Genomic DNA, 18562 nt, shown 5'->3' with positions numbered 1-18562 from the left:
TGTCTACACGAGACCCCGTCTCAAAGCCGCGACCACTTGATACTAAAACAATTGTATTGTTTTAAGATTATTCACACACATCGAATTAGAACTAACTAAGCCGCTGTCGCACTCGCCATCAGCCAGACTCAGGGTGAAATATTTATTGAGTTCCAGTCGTGAACTCTATCCGGTAATTGAACCTTCTCCAAAGGTCCCTGCTCGGGCGCCAAATGTACGAGCTAAGTCCCTCCAACAGTTTTCCAGTGGAATCCGTCTACCCAATTAAGACCTTCCTTAATCCGCTCGATGTAGTTCCTTGCTCGTTCGTTTTATTTCGTATATCTCTCTAGTGATCATAATTAAGATCGTTTTGCCACGATACTATCGATTGCGCTTCTTTATATGTACATAATGTAACGTGCCAACTTCAAATTAATTCACATTTTTAGCAGTATTTACATATTAATTCAAATATTCAAATTGTCAACCTTTATAAGGTAATTTAATCCAATATTCTATTAAGGGGCGTCTACATTCTCCCCATCTTGGAAGCTCCTTCCAACATTAAGTTCATCGGCATCAGTAGGCAGTGGGCAGAGCTTATGTACGTTGCGCTTAAACAATCCAGTCTTGGTCCTGAGTGTTACAACCCGAACTGCACCATCAGCTCCTGGCTGTAACTCTGCAACTCTTCCCAGCAGCCATTGTCCGGGCGGAGCGTTGTCTTCCGCAATAAGGACCAGTGTACCAAGTTGAATGTTGTTGGCTACAGTGTTCCACTTTGTCCGCTTTTGCAGCAACGTCAAATATTCCGACGACCAGCGGTGCCAGAACATGTGGCGTACCATTAGAATGCGTTTCCAATGGTTGCTCAAGGACAGTTTCAACAGTGCGTCGAACAACGCGTTCAGGGGTCGACCAACCAAGAAATGACCGGGAGTTAGCGCCTCGAAGTCATTCGGGTCCGATGACAAGGGATGCAGAGGTCTCGAATTCATCACCGCTTCTACTTGTGTGATGGCAGTCTCAAGATCTTTGTAGTTTAGTGCTGTGCTGTTGGTGCATTTCACAAGCAGCTGTTTGGCCACCTTCACGGCACTCTCCCATAATCCTCCAAAGTGAGGGGAGCGTGGGGGCTGAAGTGAAACCTGACTCCTTGCTGGCTGCATTCGTCGTCAATGAGCTTCTGACTTGGCGAGTCGAAAGCTCTGTTGAGCTCTCGTGACGCACCTACAAAATTGGTGGCGTTGTCGCAATATAGGTCAGAACTCAATCCACGTCTTGCAAAGAACCGTTTTAGCGCCGCGATGATCGCATTTGAGCTTAAGTCCGACACGATCTCTATATGGCAGGCCTTTGTTGCGAAGCATACAAATATGCACAGATACACCTTTACTGGGCGTTTTCCTCGCATGTGAAAGTGCATCCATATTGGCCCTGTAAAGTCCAGTCCAGCGCGCTCGAAGGGGTAGATATAGCCTCGCACTCGGCTAGCTGGCAGCGCTCCCATCAACTGTGTTGCAGCGAGCGGCCGACGACGAAAGCATGGTATGCAGCCACGGATCACCCTGCGGGCAAGTTTCCTGCAATTGATTACCCAATATCTCTGTCGCAAAAAAGCGTATAGCGATTGTGCTCCGGCATGTTAATTCTTTCGATGTGTGAGTTCAACAAGCGCCTCTACCACTTTATGGTTGCTCGGCACTAAGATGGGATGCCTTGTGTCAAATGGCAATTCGGCATTGGACAACCTTTCGCCGACTCGAATAATAGTTATTCCCTCTTCCTCTTGTAAAAACGGGCTTAAACTCTGAATTCTCGCTGATTGTATCACCTTTCCCTCTTTAAGCTTAATGAATTCCTCGTGCAAGCTCAACTGCTGCACATTATACACAATATAGCGCAATAAGGTTGCCTGCTTAATTTGAGTTCGATCTCAGCGATATTCTACGCCAGCGAAAAATATAGCTAAAAACTCGCTGCAATTTGAGGAAATCATTTGAAAATTTGCATCTCCCCACTACATCTAACTTCTCATTACTTTCTACCTTACCAACTGTCAGCGAGAACTTACATTTCCTCTCCTCCGGCACTGTTTGTATTTCCTCACTCCAATTAAATTTGGTCCAGTCATCTGCTGCGTCCATTAAAAATTCTGGACCGTTCCACCACATCGTTGACTTGCTCAATTCAATTACCAATAATCCCCTAGATACAATATCTGCAGGGTTTGATTTTGTGTCGACCTTGAACCAATCCTGTACACGTTTGGGCCACCCTGTTGGCAACGAAGGTGGTCCATCGACTAACATGTGACGACAGCCAATTTAACACAATTGTGGAATCCGTGAAATAGTTAACCTTCTCTAACAAAATAAAAAACTAAGAAACTACTCGCGATTCCGACATGGGAAGAAGTTAAAGCCAACCCAGCTAAAGAAGAATTTTCATACCGCCAGAGCACCAGGAAGAACTAACAAGGAACCTACACAGAAAACGAAAATTTGGAGCCGAAACTGCCGACTTATTATTATACGTAAACCGACGGAAATTCCCTTGCGGAAATTACTGCATAGCCGAGGAATTGGAAACATTAAAATGAGAGCACCAGACCTCACATCTAATGATGTAATTTTTTTGATACAAAGCAAAAGCATTAAGGGCCGCTCCTAAACTGCAGTCGATTTTGATGAGATTTGGGAATCATAATAATTGACAGAGATTGAAAATATTATCTATGCGAATATCTGAGATAATTAAATACCAAAATACTCTTCTTGGAAACATTTTAATCTAGTTTTGACAAAGTTTTATTATTATTATACCCGATACTCAAAATGAGTATTGGGGTATATTAGATTTGTGGTAAAAGTGGATGTGTGTAACGTCCAAAAGGAATCGTTTCCGACCCCATAAAGTATATATATTCTTGATCAGAATCAATAGCCGAGTCGATTGAGCCATGTCTGTCTGTCCGTCTGTCCGTCCGTCCGTCTGTCCGTCTGTCCGTCCCCTTCAGCGCCTAGTGCTCAAAGACTATAAGAGCGAGAGCAACGATGTTTTGGATCCAGACTTCTGTGATATGTCACTGCTACAAGAATATTTCAAAACTTTGCCCCGCCCACTTCCGCCCCCACAAAGGGCGAAAATCTGTGGCATCCACAATTTCGACGATACGAGAAAACTAAAAACGCATAATCGTAACAGATGACTATATCTTCTAGAGTGCAAAACCAGATCGTATAATTATTATAGCCAGAATCAAGAAAACAATTTAATTTTTTCTCGCCCTGTCTCTCTCTAACACACACGTAGCATAGCCGGCTTTGCTTAGAGTAAAACATTAGCGCCTAGATCTCAGAGACTATAAAAGCTAGAGCAACCAAATTTGGTATCCACACTCCTAATATATCGGACCGAGACGAGTTTGTTTCAAAATTCGCCACACCCCCTTCCGCCCCCGCAAAGGATGAAAATCTGGGGATATTCACAAATCTCAGAGACTATTAAGGCTAGAGTAACCAAATTTGGTATACGCACTCCTGTTAGATCTCACTACAAAACGTCTATCTCAAAATTTCGCCCCACCCCCTTCCGCTTCCACAAAGGACGAAAATCTGTTGCATCCACAATATTGAGGATACGAGAAAACTAAAAACGCAGAGTCATAGATAATGATCATATATATCAGATTGCTGAATCTGGATTAGATCAGATCATTTTTATAGCCAAAAGGAACAAATCAATTTGCACTGACTACGCAGCACCCGACGTCACGCTCAGACTGATTTTCTGTCTCTCTCGCACGCACTCCTTGTGTCGTGTCGTTTAATATTAGCGGCGTCTGCCGGAGGAGAGCCATACTGACTTAGTATCGGGTATAACTGTAGAGTTGCGGTCTCCGCAGCAACTCACAACGTTCCCCCTCGTTTTCATATGGGTCTTTGTCGGGTCAAGCAGCATATATACTTTAAATTATAGCCAGTGGTGCAGCCTTACGTAAATCACCATTACTGTTCGATTTTTGCACTGCCCACTGTACAAAATCATTGATTGCCGCAATGCTTACGCAAAGCAGCAGTTCTTTCGACTCTCTGTCCGCCTTCTTCGTTCCTGCCGTTCTCTCGCGCTCTATCTATTGTTTCGTTCTCGGCTTAGCTTCAGCCCGAGCTATGGGATTAGCTGCAGCTATAGCGCTCTCCTTCTATCGCTCTCTTTGTACGCTCGCCTGCATTAGGGCACGGCCAAGTCAGTCCGCCTGCCTTAGTTAGTCTGGAGTTGATGTTCATAGCCATCAGAATCGCATCGTTGTTCATCAGTCGTTCACACATATACCCACATAAATACAACTAACATACATACTTTCGCTTTCGTGTATCAATAAATTGCAACATATGTACATACGCATACGTCGGTCTACATTGTGCCTCTTATTTAAACCCGCTCTACTTTTTATTTAAATCAAACTTGCAACAGTTATTAAAAACGCTTAATAGCTTAACACTCTTACTTCAGCATTTAGCACGATAATTGCATTTTCGCTAAACAGAAAACTCGGGTAAAAAAGTTACGTAATTTTATTATTTCGGACCACTCAAAAAACTAAATTTTCTTAAATTACCATAGGCTCTTAATGGGCTGAAGGTCGAGATGCTTAAATTACTTATTACAGTGAATAAGCATCATTCAAGATGTATGTATGTTTTTTTATTCTGTTATATTTTCACCGGAGCAATTGGTGGTGGAGGCTTAACATAAGGCCGCATAACATTCCCTATTGAAAATCAAGCCAAAGTTCATCCTCTTCTTCCCGGTCTACTTTTACCCATCCAAAAAATTAGCTTATTCTCTTTTCAGAATTATAAATAGAGTCCTACTCATGAAGCTCTGCACTCTCCTCCTGTGGTTTAACATATTCAACCCATCTTGTTGTATTGCCGAGAAATGGCCCAAAACCGATATCTTCATCTCCGAAGTTTAAGCAGGTCGGTCTCAAACGTTTAGAAATGACTGTTCGTCTCCACGTGGAGGAGACGCTTTGATTGCAGTGGACTCCAACTTCACATCGGAACATTTATCTATCCAAGTCAACAAGACCTGGAATTACTGTGTGTAACATTAAATCTTCCCGGTTTTTCTATCCTCATTGCTTGCTCCATCTTCTGATATCACAATATACGAGCAGCACATGTCCGATATAAAAGTCGTCTAAATCAGATATGGACTTAGACGAGTCTAACAACTTTTTTCTTATGTGAGGACATCAATTTACTGACGTCTTAATTGATCAGTCACTATCTCAAATCAACTATTGAAAAAATTCCTTCGGACTATATCATGATCTGTGCTTTGCCTCGGATCCGACCATAGTGTTGTCAACCCGAGCGCATCCGCTCACTATACCTGAAGACTCCTGCCATCCTATTCTGAAGTGTCGGTCGATATTGTATCAACTATATGGGATCGGGTGGGTAGGCTATCTGAACGTGTTCGCTGCTTTCGTAAAGCCGAAAAAGCTTAATAACTCAAAAACATGATACATGAAACCTGATACATGTTGCATAATACATTGTGCTGGCGAAGGTGCCCATTATGAAAATCTATTACATACATCACAAATTTTAAAGATCGGAAAATATCGAAAATGTAGGACCATATCCAGCTGATTCTGATTCATTGATTAATTTGATTATTATGATATGATATATTCAGCCAGGCTCTGTTTTTCACATTCACAAAAGTTTTCCGATTTACTTTTGAATACACATAAATTGGGGCTCTCGTTTTCACATTCCGCAAGATATATTCGTTTTCAAAAGGAAAACATTTTCGTTGACCAAATGAAAAGTATACGGCTTCTTATACAACCAAACAAACCTTAATTGCAAAAGGAAAAAAATAGATGACTTATTGATGCATTAACATAAACTTGACACCTATATAAGGGTAATTTAACTTCTGTTTTCTGTACGAGCTAAGTCCCTCCAACAGTTTTCCAGTGGAATCCGTCTACGCAATTAAGACCTTCCTTAATCCGCTCGATGTAGTTCCTTGCTCGTTCGTTTTATTTCGTATGTCTTTTAAATCTAGTGATCATAATTCAGATCGTTTTGCCACGATACTATCGATTGCGCTTCTTTATATGTACATAATCAGCCAGGCTCCGTTTTTCACTTTCACAAAAGTTTTCCGATTTACTTTTGAAATCACATAAATTGGGGCTCTCTTTTTCCCATTCCGCAAGATTTCTTCGTTTTCAAAACGAAAACATTTTCGTTGACGAAATGAAAAGTAAACGGCTTTTTATACAACAAAACGAACCCTAATTGCAAAAGGAAAAAAATAGATGACTTATTGATGCATTAACATAAACTTGATACCTATATCAGGGTAATTTAACTTGTGCTTTTTTTATAAATAATTTTATTTTAACCCAACCTCAAATTTGGTTCGGACAAAATTGGCCACAGCAACAACAAATTTCGTTTTGGTGTAAGCAGCTGACCCATTCCGATTTGGTTATCGGAACGTTGGCAAGTAATCAATTTTTGCGTATAACAGCACAAATGTGCATGTAACAGCTCAGACTGTGCTTGTAACATGCGCTTAACAGAACATCTGGGTGAGCACAGCTGTTTCCCGCCCAATTTAATTCGGACTTCAAAATGTAAGTGCAGCAAATTAATTTTTTATTTCAAAATTACCGCTTTGTTCTTTATATCCAGGGGAAAGCATAAATCATCTCTTCAAGATGAAATCCTGGTGGGTTTTATGAAAGACAACCCGGACTTGGCAAAAGGGTTTGTGAAGGGCGACCGAGTTGTTGTCGATGCCAAGTGGGCAGAGCTTTGCGGCGCTCTCAATGCTGTTGGGCCGCCAATCAAGGACGCATTGGGTTGGAAAAAGGTATGTGTTGCACAACAAAAGGTAGCACACTACTATATTCAATTCTACAATTTCAGGTTTGGGCAGATTGGAAAACAAACATCCGCAAGAAGATGGCGAAAAATAAATCAGAAACTCGAGCTACAGGTGGAGGGCCCTTCGCTCAGCAATCGCTTGGGGAATTGGAGGAGGAAGTGGCCAAGCTATGTGGCCTCTACGAAATGGTGGAAGGAGTAGGTGGGCCAGCGTATGGACTTCCCCCCGGCCGACACTGGGGTTAAGTGCGTGATGGAAGACCCCATTGAGGAGGAACCCTCAGAGAAGGACGAACCCTCAGAGAAGGACGAACCCTCAGAGAAGGAGGAGCCCATGCCGAAGCGCCGTCGAACTAGACCAGCGCAGACCATGGACCTCAACGATCTCTGCGCTGCTCAGCTGGATGAAATGTCGGCAATTTCCAAGAAAATTTCGGAACATTTCGAACGAATGGAATCGTTAGAGAAGGAGAAGCTCGAGGTCCAAAAGGCGCTTGTAGAAAAATTTAGCCAAATTTTGGACAAATTTGCGAAATAATTAGTTTCCTATTAGTTTTTTTGTGAAACTTAGCTTTATTAGTTATAAAGAATATCGAATGACATAAAGAAGAAAACATGAAAAATTTTGCATTTTAATAAGGAATGGCCTGAGCTATTTCATCGCGTATAGATGATCCATTATTTTCAGTGTCGTCGAATTCATTTTCAGTGTCTAGAGGGTCGTCAAATCGAACATCCTCCTCGATTAAGACATTACGTCTTCTACAAATATTGGCCCTGCACAGCATACATTTATAATTTGGCAACAAAATATTGGTGGGTAATTTAAAGTGCGTTGCAAGCAACGGAAACGGCTTTTAAGGACTCCAATGGTGCGTTCTATAATATTTCGTGCTCCAGTATGCTTTATGTTGAATCTTTGCTGATAGGTGGCTATCTCCGCGCTCCTATAAGGAGTCAGAACAAAACTCTTTAGAGCGTAGCCCGAATCAGCCAAAACAAACCCATTAATGGTCGTGGATAAATATTCCCTAGCAGGGGAGTGATTCCAAATGAAGGAGTCATGGCAGGAACCAGGGTGCGTGGCATCAATAGCAATTATTTCCATGTTGTAGTTACACACCACCATGGCATTCATGCTATAAAATCATTTCCTATTATAGAACACGGAGTGGTTTTGTACAGGCTTTAGTATTCTGATGTGAGTTCCATCCACACAGGCACCAATTCGAGGCAATTTAAAGTTCCGATAGAAATATTCATATGATTGTTGCAATTGATGATTATTCATCTGCAACGAAATGAACTCAACACATAACAGCCTGTCCATCAACGGAATAAGTTTGTGAAGAATCTTTCCAAATGTACTGCGTCCAATGTTTATATGGTGGTCTTTGGCAACTGCCCACTGGTAGCAGCCAGTGGCGAGATATCACATTACTGAAGCCAATTGCGTAGAGGGAGATAACTTCCTGGTAAGACCTTAATGGGGTTGAACTTTCTCCAAAATCATTTTGAAAGTTTTTTTGTCGATCCGAAATGACTTCACAAATCTGAAAGCTTTACCATTAGCAATTTAATTTTCAATACGCATGCTGTTACTCACAGTTCGTCAGACATGTTAAATACACAAGTGTTGCATCTAAGATGTCTAGATCTTCTTAGATCACGTAATTTCTGCAATCGTTTTGCTTCAAAACAAGCAATTGAAAAAATAAAAGGCATTTTAATCACGCTGTATTTTTACAAAGCAGCCAGGTCAGCTGTTTTTGTTTGCCAGAAACGATGAAAAAAGAAACATATCAATAAAAAAAATATGTGAAAACTGGAGCACCTTAAAACGAAATCGAAACGTTTTGGCTGAAAACGTAATCCGCAAAAGTAAATGAAAAACGGAGCCTGCCTGAATGTAACGTGCCAACTTCAAATTAATTCACATTTTTAGCAGTATTTACATATTAATTCAAATATTCAAATTGTCAACCTTTATAAAGTAATTTAATCCAATATTCTATTAAGGGGCGTCTACATTCTCCCCATCTTGGAAGCTCCTTCCAACATTAAGTTCATCGGCCTCTGTAGGCAGTGGGCAGAGCTTATGTACGTTGCGCTTAAACAATCCAGTCTTGGTCCTGAGTGTTACAACCCGAACTGCACCATCAGCTCCTGGCTGTAACTCTGCAACTCTTCCCAGCAGCCATTGTCCGGGCGGAGCGTTGTCTTCCGCAATAAGGACCAGTGTACCAAGTTGAATGTTGTTGGCTACAGTGTTCCACTTTGTCCGCTTCTGAAGCAACGTCAAATATTCCGACGACCAGCGGTGCCAGAACATGTGGCGTACCATTAGAATGCGTTTCCAATGGTTGCTCAAGGACAGTTTCAACAGTGCGTCGAACAACTCGTTCAGGGGTCGACCAACCAAGAAATGACCGGGAGTTAGCGCCTCGAAGTCATTCGGGTCCGATGACAAGGGCTGCAAAGGTCTCGAATTCATCACCGCTTCTACTTGTGTGATGGCAGTCGCAAGATCTTCGTAGTTTAGTGCTGTGCTGTTGGTGCATTTCACAAGCAGCTGCTTGGCCACCTTCACGGCACTCTCCCATAATCCTCCAAAGTGAGGGGAGCGTGGGGGCTGAAGTGAAACCTGACTCCTCGCTGGCTGCATTCGTCGTCAATGAGCTTCTGACTTGGCGAGTCGAAAGCTCTGTTGAGCTCTCGTGACGCACCTACAAAATTGGTGGCGTTGTCGCAATATAGGTCAGAACTCAATCCACGTCTTGCAAAGAACCGTTTTAGCGCCGCGATGAACGCATTTGAGCTTAAGTCCGACACGATCTCTATATGGCAGGCCTTTGTTGCGAAGCATACAAATATGCACAGATACACCTTTACTGGGCGTTTTCCTCGCATGTGAAAGTGCATCCATATTGGCCCTGTAAAGTCCAGTCCAGCGCGCTCGAAGGGGTAGATATAGCCTCGCACTCGGCTAGCTGGCAGCGCTCCCATCAACTGTGTTGCAGCGAGCGGCCGACGACGAAAGCATGGTATGCAGCCACGGATCACCCTGCGGGCAAGTTTCCTGCAATTGATTACCCAATATCTCTGTCGCAAAAAAGCGTATAGCGATTGTGCTCCGGCATGTAAATTCTTTCGATGTGTGAGTTCAACAAGCGCCTCTACCACTTTATGGTTGCTCGGCATTAAGATGGGATGCCTTGTGTCAAATGGCAATTCGGCATTGGACAACCTTCCGCCGACTCGAATAATAGTTATTCCCTCTTCCTCTTGTAAAAACGGGCTTAAACTCTGAATTCTCGCTGATTGTATCACCTTTCCCTCTTTAAGCTTAATGAATTCCTCGTGCAAGCTCAACTGCTGCACATTATACACAATATAGCGCAATAAGGTTGCCTGCTTAATTTGAGTTCGATCTCAACGATATTCTACGCCAGCGAAAAATATAGCTAAAAACTCGCTGCAATTTGAGGAAATCATTTGCAAATTTGCATCTCCCCACTACATCTAACTTCTCATTACTTTCTACCTTACCAACTGTCAGCGAGAACTTACATTTCCTCTCCTCCGGCACTGTTTGTATTTCCTCACTTCAATTAAATTTGTTCCAGTCATCTGCTGCGTCCATTAAAAATTCTGGACCGTTCCACCACATCGTTGACTTGCTCAATTCAATTACCAATAATCCCCTAGATACAATATCTGCAGGGTTTGATTTTGTGTCGACCTTGAACCAATCCTGTACACGTTTGGACCACCCTGTTGGCAACGAAGGTGGTCCATCGACTAACATGTGACGACAGCCAATTTAACACAATAGTGGAATCCGTGAAATAGTTAACCTTCTCTAACAAAATAAAAAACTAAGAAACTACTCGCAATTCCGACATGGGAAGAAGTTAAAGCCAACCCAGCTAAAGAAGATTTTCATACCGCCAGAGCACCAGGAAGAACTAACAAGGAACCTACACAGAAAACGAAAATTTTGAGCCGAAACTGCCGACTTATTATTATACGTAAACCGACGGAAATTCCCTTGCAGAAATTACTGCATAGCCGAGGAATTGGAAACATTAAAATGAGAGCCCCAGACCTCACATCTAATGATGTAATTTTTTTGATACAAAGCAAAAGCATTAAGTGCCGCTCCTAAACTGCAGTCGATTTTGATGAGATTTGGGGATCATAATAATTGACAGAGATTGAAAATATTATCTATGCGAATATCTGAGATAATTAAATACCAAAATACTCTTCTTGGAAACATTTTAACCTAGTTTTGACAAAGTTTTATTATTATTTTCATATGGGTCTTTGTCTATGCAAAATCATTGCTTGCCGCAATGCTTACGCACAGCAGCAGCCGTTCTTTCGACTCTCTGTCCGCCTTCTTCGTTCCTGCCGTTCTCTCGCGCTCTATCTATTGTTTCGTTCTCGGCTTAGCTTCAGCCCGAGCTATGGGATTAGCTGCAGCTATAGCGCTCTCCTTCTATCGCTCTCTTTGTACGCTCGCCTGCATTAGGGCACGGCCAAGTCAGTCCGCCTGCCTTAGTTAGTCTGGAGTTGATGTTCATAGCCATCAGAATCGCATCGTTGTTCATCAGTCGTTCACACATATACCCACATAAATACAACTAACATACATACTTTCGCTTTCGTGTATCAATAAATTGCAACATATGTACATACGCATACGTCGGTCTACATTGTGCCTCTTATTTAAACCCGCTCTACTTTTTATTTAAATCAAACTTGCAACAGTTATTAAAAACGCTTAATAGCTTAACCTTCTTACTTCAGCATTTAGCACGATAATTGCATTTTCGCTAAACAGAAAAATCGGGTAAAAAAGTTACGTAATTTTATTATTTCGGACCACCCAAAAAACTAAATTTTCTTAAATTACCATAGGCTCTTAATGAGCTGAAGGTCGAGATGCTTAAATTACTTATTACAGTGAATAAGCATCATTCAAGATGTATGTATGTTTTTTTATTCTGTTATATTTTCACCGGAGCAATTGGTGGTGGAGTCTTAACATAAGGCCGCATGACATTCCCTATTGAAAATCAAGCCAAAGTTCATCCTCTTCTTCCCGCTCTACTTTTACCCATCCAAAAAATTAGCTTATTCTCTTTTCAGAATTATAAATAAAGTCCTACTCATGAAGCTCTGCACTCTCCTTCTGTGGTTTAACATATTCAACCCATCTTATTGTATTGCCGAGAAATGGCCCAAAACCGATATCTTCATCTCCGAAGTTTAAGCAGGTCGGTCTCAAACGTTTAGAAATGACTGTTCGTCTCCACGTGGAGGAGACGCTTTGATTGCAGTGGACTCCAACTTCACATCGGAACATTTATCTATCCAAGTCAACAAGACCTGGAATTACTGTGTGTAACATTAAATCTTCCCGGTTTTTCTATCCTCATTGCTTGCTCCATCTTCTGATATCACAATATACGAGCAGCACATGTCCGATATAAAAGTCGTCTAAATCAGATATGGACTTAGACGAGTCTAACAACTTTTTTCTTATGTGAGGACATCAATTTACTGACGTCTTAATTGATCAGTCACTATCTCAAATCAACTATTGAAAAAATTCCTTCGGACTATATCATGATCTGTGCTTTGCCTCGGATCCGACCATAGTGTTGTCAACCCGAGCGCATCCGCTCACTATACCTGAAGACTCCTGCCATCCTATTCTGAAGTGTCGGTCGATATTGTATCAACTGTATGGGATCGGGTGGGTAGGCTATCTGAACGTGTTCGCTGCTTTCGTAAAGCCGAAAAAGCTTAATAACTCAAAAACATGATACATGAAACCTGATACATGTTGCATAATACATTGTGCTGGCGAAGGTGCCCATTATGAAAATCTATTACATACATCACAAATTTTAAAGATCGGAAAATATCAAAAATGTAGGACCATATCCAGCTGATTCTGATTCATTGATTAATTTGATTATTATGATATGATATATTCAGCCAGGCTCTGTTTTTCACATTCACAAAAGTTTTCCGATTTACTTTTGAATACACATAAATTGGGGCTCTCGTTTTCACATTCCGCAAGATATATTCGTTTTCAAAAGGAAAACATTTTCGTTGACCAAATGAAAAGTAAACGGCTTCTAATACAACCAAACAAACCTTAATTGCAAAAGGAAACGAGGGGGAACGTTGTGAGTTGCTGCGGACACCGCAACTCTACAGTTATACCCGATACTTAGTCAGTATGGCTCTCCTCCGGCAGCCGCCGCTGTCGTGAACGACACGACAAAGAATGCGTGCGAGAGAGACAGAAAATCAGTCTGAGCGTGACGTCGGGCGCTGCGTAGCCACTGCAAATTGATTTCTTGCTTTTGGCTACAAAAATGATCCGATCTGATCCAGATTCAGCAATCTGATAGATATGGTCATTATCTATGATTTTGCGTTTTTAGTTTTCTCGAATGTGCAATATCGTGGATGCAACAGATTTTCGTCCTTTGTGGGGGCGGAAGGGGGTGGGGCGAAATTCTGAGATATACGTTTTATAGTGAGATCTAACAGAAGTGCGGATAACAAATTTGGTTACTCTAGCCTTAATAGTCTCTGAGATTTGTGGATGCCCCAGATTTTCGTCCTTTGCGGGGGCGGAAGGTGGTGTGGCGAAATTTTGACACGAAACGGTCAAGGTCCGATATCACAGGAGTGTGGATACCAAATTTGGTTTTTCTGGCTTTTATAGGTTCTGAGATCCTTGAACTCAAATTTTGCAATTGGCTAAACCGACCATGAAACATGTGTGTTAGAGAGAGACAGAGCGAGAAAGAATGAAATTTGTTTTCTTGATTCTGGCTATAATATTTATACGATCTGGCTTAGATTTTGCACTATAGAATATATATATAGTCGTCCTCTACGATTCTGCGTTTTTGGTTTTATCGTATCTTTAAAAATGTCGATGCCACAGATTTTCGTCCTTTGTGGGGGCGGAAGTGGGCGGGGCGAAGTTTTGAAATATTTTTGTAGCAGTGACACAGAAGTCTGGATCCAAAACATCGTTGCTCTAGCTCTTATAGTCTTTGAGCACTAGGCGCTGAAGGGGACGGACCGACGGACAGACGGACGGACGGACAGACGGACAGACAGACAGAGCTCAATCGACTCGGCTAGTGATGCTGATCAAGAATATATATACTTTATGGGGTCGGAAACGATTCCTTCTGGACGTTACACACATCCACTTTTACCAAAAATCTAATATACCCCAATACTCATTTTGAGTATCGGGTATAAAAAATAGATGACTTATTGATGCATTAACATAAACTTGACACCTATATAAGGGTAATTTAACTTCTGTTTTCTGTACGAGCTAAGTCCCTCCAACAGTTTTCCAGTGGAATCCGTCTACCCAATTAAGATCTTTTTTAATCCGCTCGATGTAGTTCCTTGCTCGTTCGTTTTATTTCGTATATCTCTTAAATCTAGTGATCATAATTCAGATCGTTTTGTCACGATACTATCGATTGCGCTTCTTTATATGTACATAATGTAACGTGCCAACTTCAAATTAATTCACATTCTTAGCAGTATTTACATATTAATTCAAATATTCAAATTGTCAACCTTTATAAAGTAATTTAATCCAATATTCTATTAAGGGGCGTCTACATTCTCCCCATCTTGGAAGCTCCTTCCAACATTAAGTTCATCGGCATCTGTAGGCAGGGGGTAGAGCTTATGTACGTTGCGCTTAAATAATCCAGTCTTGGTCCTGAGTGTTACAACCCGAACTGCACCATCAGCTCCTGGCTGTAACTCTGCAACTTTTCCCAGCAGCCATTTTCCGGGCGGGGCGTTGTCTTCCGCAATAAGGACCAGTGTACCAAGTTGAATGTTGTTGGCTACACTGTTCCACTTTGTCCGCTTCTGCAGCAACGTCAAATATTCCGACGACCAGCGGTGCCAGAACATGTGGCGTTCCATTAGAATGCGTTTCCAATGGTTGCTCAAGGACAGTTTCAACAGTGCGTCGAACAACACGTTCAGGGGTCGACCAACCAAGAAATGACCGGGAGTTAGCGCCTCGAAGTCATTCGGGTCCGATGACAAGGGCTGCAAAGGTCTCGAATTCATCACCGCTTCTACTTGTGTGATGGCAGTCGCAAGATCTTCGTAGTTTAGTGCTGTGCTGTTGGTGCATTTCACAAGCAGCTGCTTGGCCACCTTCACGGCACTCTCCCATAATCCTCCAAAGTGAGGGGAGCGTGGGGGGCTGAAGTGAAACCTGACTCCTCGCTGGCTGCATTCGTCGTCAATGAGCTTCTGACTTGGCGAGTCGAAAGCTCTGTTGAGCTCTCGTGACGCACCTTCAAAATTGGTGGCGTTGTCGCAATATAGGTCAGAACTCAATCCACGTCTTGCAAAGAACCGTTTTAGCGCCGCGATGAACGCATTTAAGCTTAGGTCCGACACGATCTCTATATGGCAGGCCTTTGTTGCGAAGCATACAAATATGCACAGATACACCTTTACTGGGCGTTTTCCTCGCATGTGAAAGTGCATCCATATTGGCCCTGTAAAGTCCAGTCCAGCGCGCTCGAAGGGGTAGATATAGCCTCGCACTCGGCTAGCTGGCAGCGCTCCCATCAACTGTGTTGCAGCGAGCGGCCGACGACGAAAGCATGGTATGCAGCCACGGATCACCCTGCGGGCAAGTTTCCTGCAATTGATTACCCAATATCTCTGTCGCAAAAAAGCGTATAGCGATTGTGCTCCGGCATGTTAATTCTTTCGATGTGTGAGTTCAACAAGCGCCTCTACCACTTTATGGTTGCTCGGCATTAAGATGGGATGCCTTGTGTCAAATGGCAATTCGGCATTGGACAACCTTCCGCCGACTCGAATAATAGTTATTCCCTCTTCCTCTTGTAAAAACGGGCTTAAACTCTGAATTCTCGCTGATTTTATCACCTTTCCCTCTTTAAGCTTAATGAATTCCTCGTGCAAGCTCAACTGCTGCACATTATACACAATATAGCGCAATAAGGTTGCCTGCTTAATTTGAGTTCGATCTCAGCGATATTCTACGCCAGCGAAAAATATAGCTAAAAACTCGCTGCAATTTGAGGAAATCATTTGCAAATTTGCATCTCCCCACGACATCTAACTTCTCATTACTTTCTACCTTACCAACTGTCAGCGAGAACTTACATTTCCTCTCCTCCGGCACTGTTTGTATTTCCTCACTCCAATTAAATTTGGTCCAGTCATCTGCTGCGTCCATTAAAAATTCTGGACCGTTCCACCACATCGTTGACTTGCTCAATTCAATTACCAATAATCCCCTAGATACAATATCTGCAGGGTTTGATTTTGTGTCGACCTTGAACCAATCCTGTACACGTTTGGGCCACCCTGTTGGCAACGAAGGTGGTCCATCGACTAACATGTGACGACAGCCAATTTAACACAATTGTGGAATCCGTGAAATAGTTAACCTTCTCTAACAAAATAAAAAACTAAGAAACTACTCGCGATTCCGACATGGGAAGAAGTTAAAGCCAACCCAGCTAAAGAAGAATTTTCATACCGCCAGAGCACCAGGAAGAACTAACAAGGAACCTACACAGAAAACGAAAATTTGGAGCCGAAACTGCCGACTTATTATTATACGTAAACCGACGGAAATTCCCTTGCGGAAATTACTGCATAGCCGAGGAATTGGAAACATTAAAATGAGAGCACCAGACCTCACATCTAATGATGTAATTTTTTTGATACAAAGCAAAAGCATTAAGGGCCGCTCCTAAACTGCAGTCGATTTTGATGAGATTTGGGGATCATAATAATTGACAGAGACTGAAAATATTATCTATGCGAATATCTGAGATAATTAAATACCAAAATACTCTTCTTGGAAACATTTTAACCTAGTTTTGACAAAGTTTTATTATTATTTTCATATGGGTCTTTGTCGGGTCAAGCAGCATATATACTTTAAATTATAGCCAGTGGTGCAGCCTTACGTAAATCACCATTACTGTTCGATTTTTGCACTGCCCACTGTACAAAATCATTGCTTGCCGCAATGCTTACGCACAGCAGCAGCCGTTCTTTCGACTCTCTGTCCGCCTTCTTCGTTCCTGCCGTTCTCTCGCGCTCTATCTATTGTTTCGTTCTCGGCTTAGCTTCAGCCCGAGCTATGGGATTAGCTGCAGCTATAGCGCTCTCCTTCTATCGCTCTCTTTGTACGCTCGCCTGCATTAGGGCACGGCCAAGTCAGTCCGCCTGCCTTAGTTAGTCTGGAGTTGATGTTCATAGCCATCAGAATCGCATCGTTGTTCATCAGTCGTTCACACATATACCCACATAAATACAACTAACATACATACTTTCGCTTTCGTGTATCAATAAATTGCAACATATGTACATACGCATACGTCGGTCTACATTGTGCCTCTTATTTAAACCCGCTCTACTTTTTATTTAAATCAAACTTGCAACAGTTATTAAAAACGCTTAATAGCTTAACACTCTTACTTCAGCATTTAGCACGATAATTGCATTTTCGCTAAACAGAAAACTCGGGTAAAAAAGTTACGTAATTTTATTATTTCGGACCACCCAAAAAACTAAATTTTCTTAAATTACCATAGGCTCTTAATGAGCTGAAGGTCGAGATGCTTAAATTACTTATTACAGTGAATAAGCATCATTCAAGATGTATGTATGTTTTTTTATTCTGTTATATTTTCACCGGAGCAATTGGTGGTGGAGTCTTAACATAAGGCCGCATGACATTCCCTATTGAAAATCAAGCCAAAGTTCATCCTCTTCTTCCCGCTCTACTTTTACCCATCCAAAAAATTAGCTTATTCTCTTTTCAGCATTATAAATAAAGTCCTACTCATGAAGCTCTGCACTCTCCTTCTGTGGTTTAACATATTCAACCCATCTTATTGTATTGCCGAGAAATGGCCCAAAACCGATATCTTCATCTCCGAAGTTTAAGCAGGTCGGTCTCAAACGTTTAGAAATGACTGTTCGTCTCCACGTGGAGGAGACGCTTTGATTGCAGTGGACTCCAACTTCGCATCGGAACATTTATCTATCCAAGTCAACAAGACCTGGAATTACTGTGTGTAACATTAAATCTTCCCGGTTTTTCTATCCTCATTGCTTGCTCCATCTTCTGATATCACAATATACGAGCAGCACATGTCCGATATAAAAGTCGTCTAAATCAGATATGGACTTAGACGAGTCTAACAACTTTTTTCTTATGTGAGGACATCACTTTACTGACGTCTTAATTGATCAGTCACTATCTCAAATTAACTATTGAAAAAATTCCTTCGGACTATATCATGATCTGTGCTTTGCCTCGGATCCGACCATAGTGTTGTCAACCCGAGCGCATCCGCTCACTATACCTGAAGACTCCTGCCATCCTATTCTGAAGTGTCGGTCGATATTGTATCAACTGTATGGGATCGGGTGGGTAGGCTATCTGAACGTGTTCGCTGCTTTCGTAAAGCCGAAAAAGCTTAATAACTCAAAAACATGATACATGAAACCTGATACATGTTGCATAATACATTGTGCTGGCGAAGGTGCCCATTATGAAAATCTATTACATACAT

At 42.0% G+C, this 18562-nt stretch overlaps 1 protein-coding gene and 1 long non-coding RNA gene across 3 annotated transcripts; one reads left to right on the top strand and one right to left on the bottom strand.

Moving 5' to 3' along the window:
* Positions 1-6511: 6511 nt before the first annotated feature.
* LOC117186554 lies at positions 6512-7516 on the top strand. 2 transcript variants are annotated; one of them, XM_033387487.1, is made up of 3 exons: positions 6542-6649; positions 6708-6888; positions 6945-7516. In XM_033387487.1, coding segments are annotated over exons 1-3 (387 nt in total). In that variant the 5' UTR covers positions 6542-6647; the 3' UTR covers positions 7149-7516. The 2 variants fall into 2 exon arrangements, with proteins under 2 accessions (XP_033243377.1, XP_033243378.1); XM_033387486.1 differs by having other exon boundaries at positions 6512-6888.
* LOC108161309 lies at positions 7458-8806 on the bottom strand. Its single transcript, XR_004471568.1, has 2 exons — positions 8509-8806; positions 7458-8455 (listed from the first exon to the last, which is right to left on the bottom strand). It is a non-coding gene; the product is annotated as an uncharacterized LOC108161309 (long non-coding RNA).
* Positions 8807-18562: the final 9756 nt, after the last annotated feature.

This window comes from Drosophila miranda, chromosome XR, assembly GCF_003369915.1.
Source record: "Drosophila miranda strain MSH22 chromosome XR, D.miranda_PacBio2.1, whole genome shotgun sequence".
Taxonomy (NCBI): Eukaryota; Metazoa; Arthropoda; class Insecta; order Diptera; family Drosophilidae; genus Drosophila; species Drosophila miranda.
This window is presented reverse-complemented; position numbering and strand designations above follow the sequence as displayed.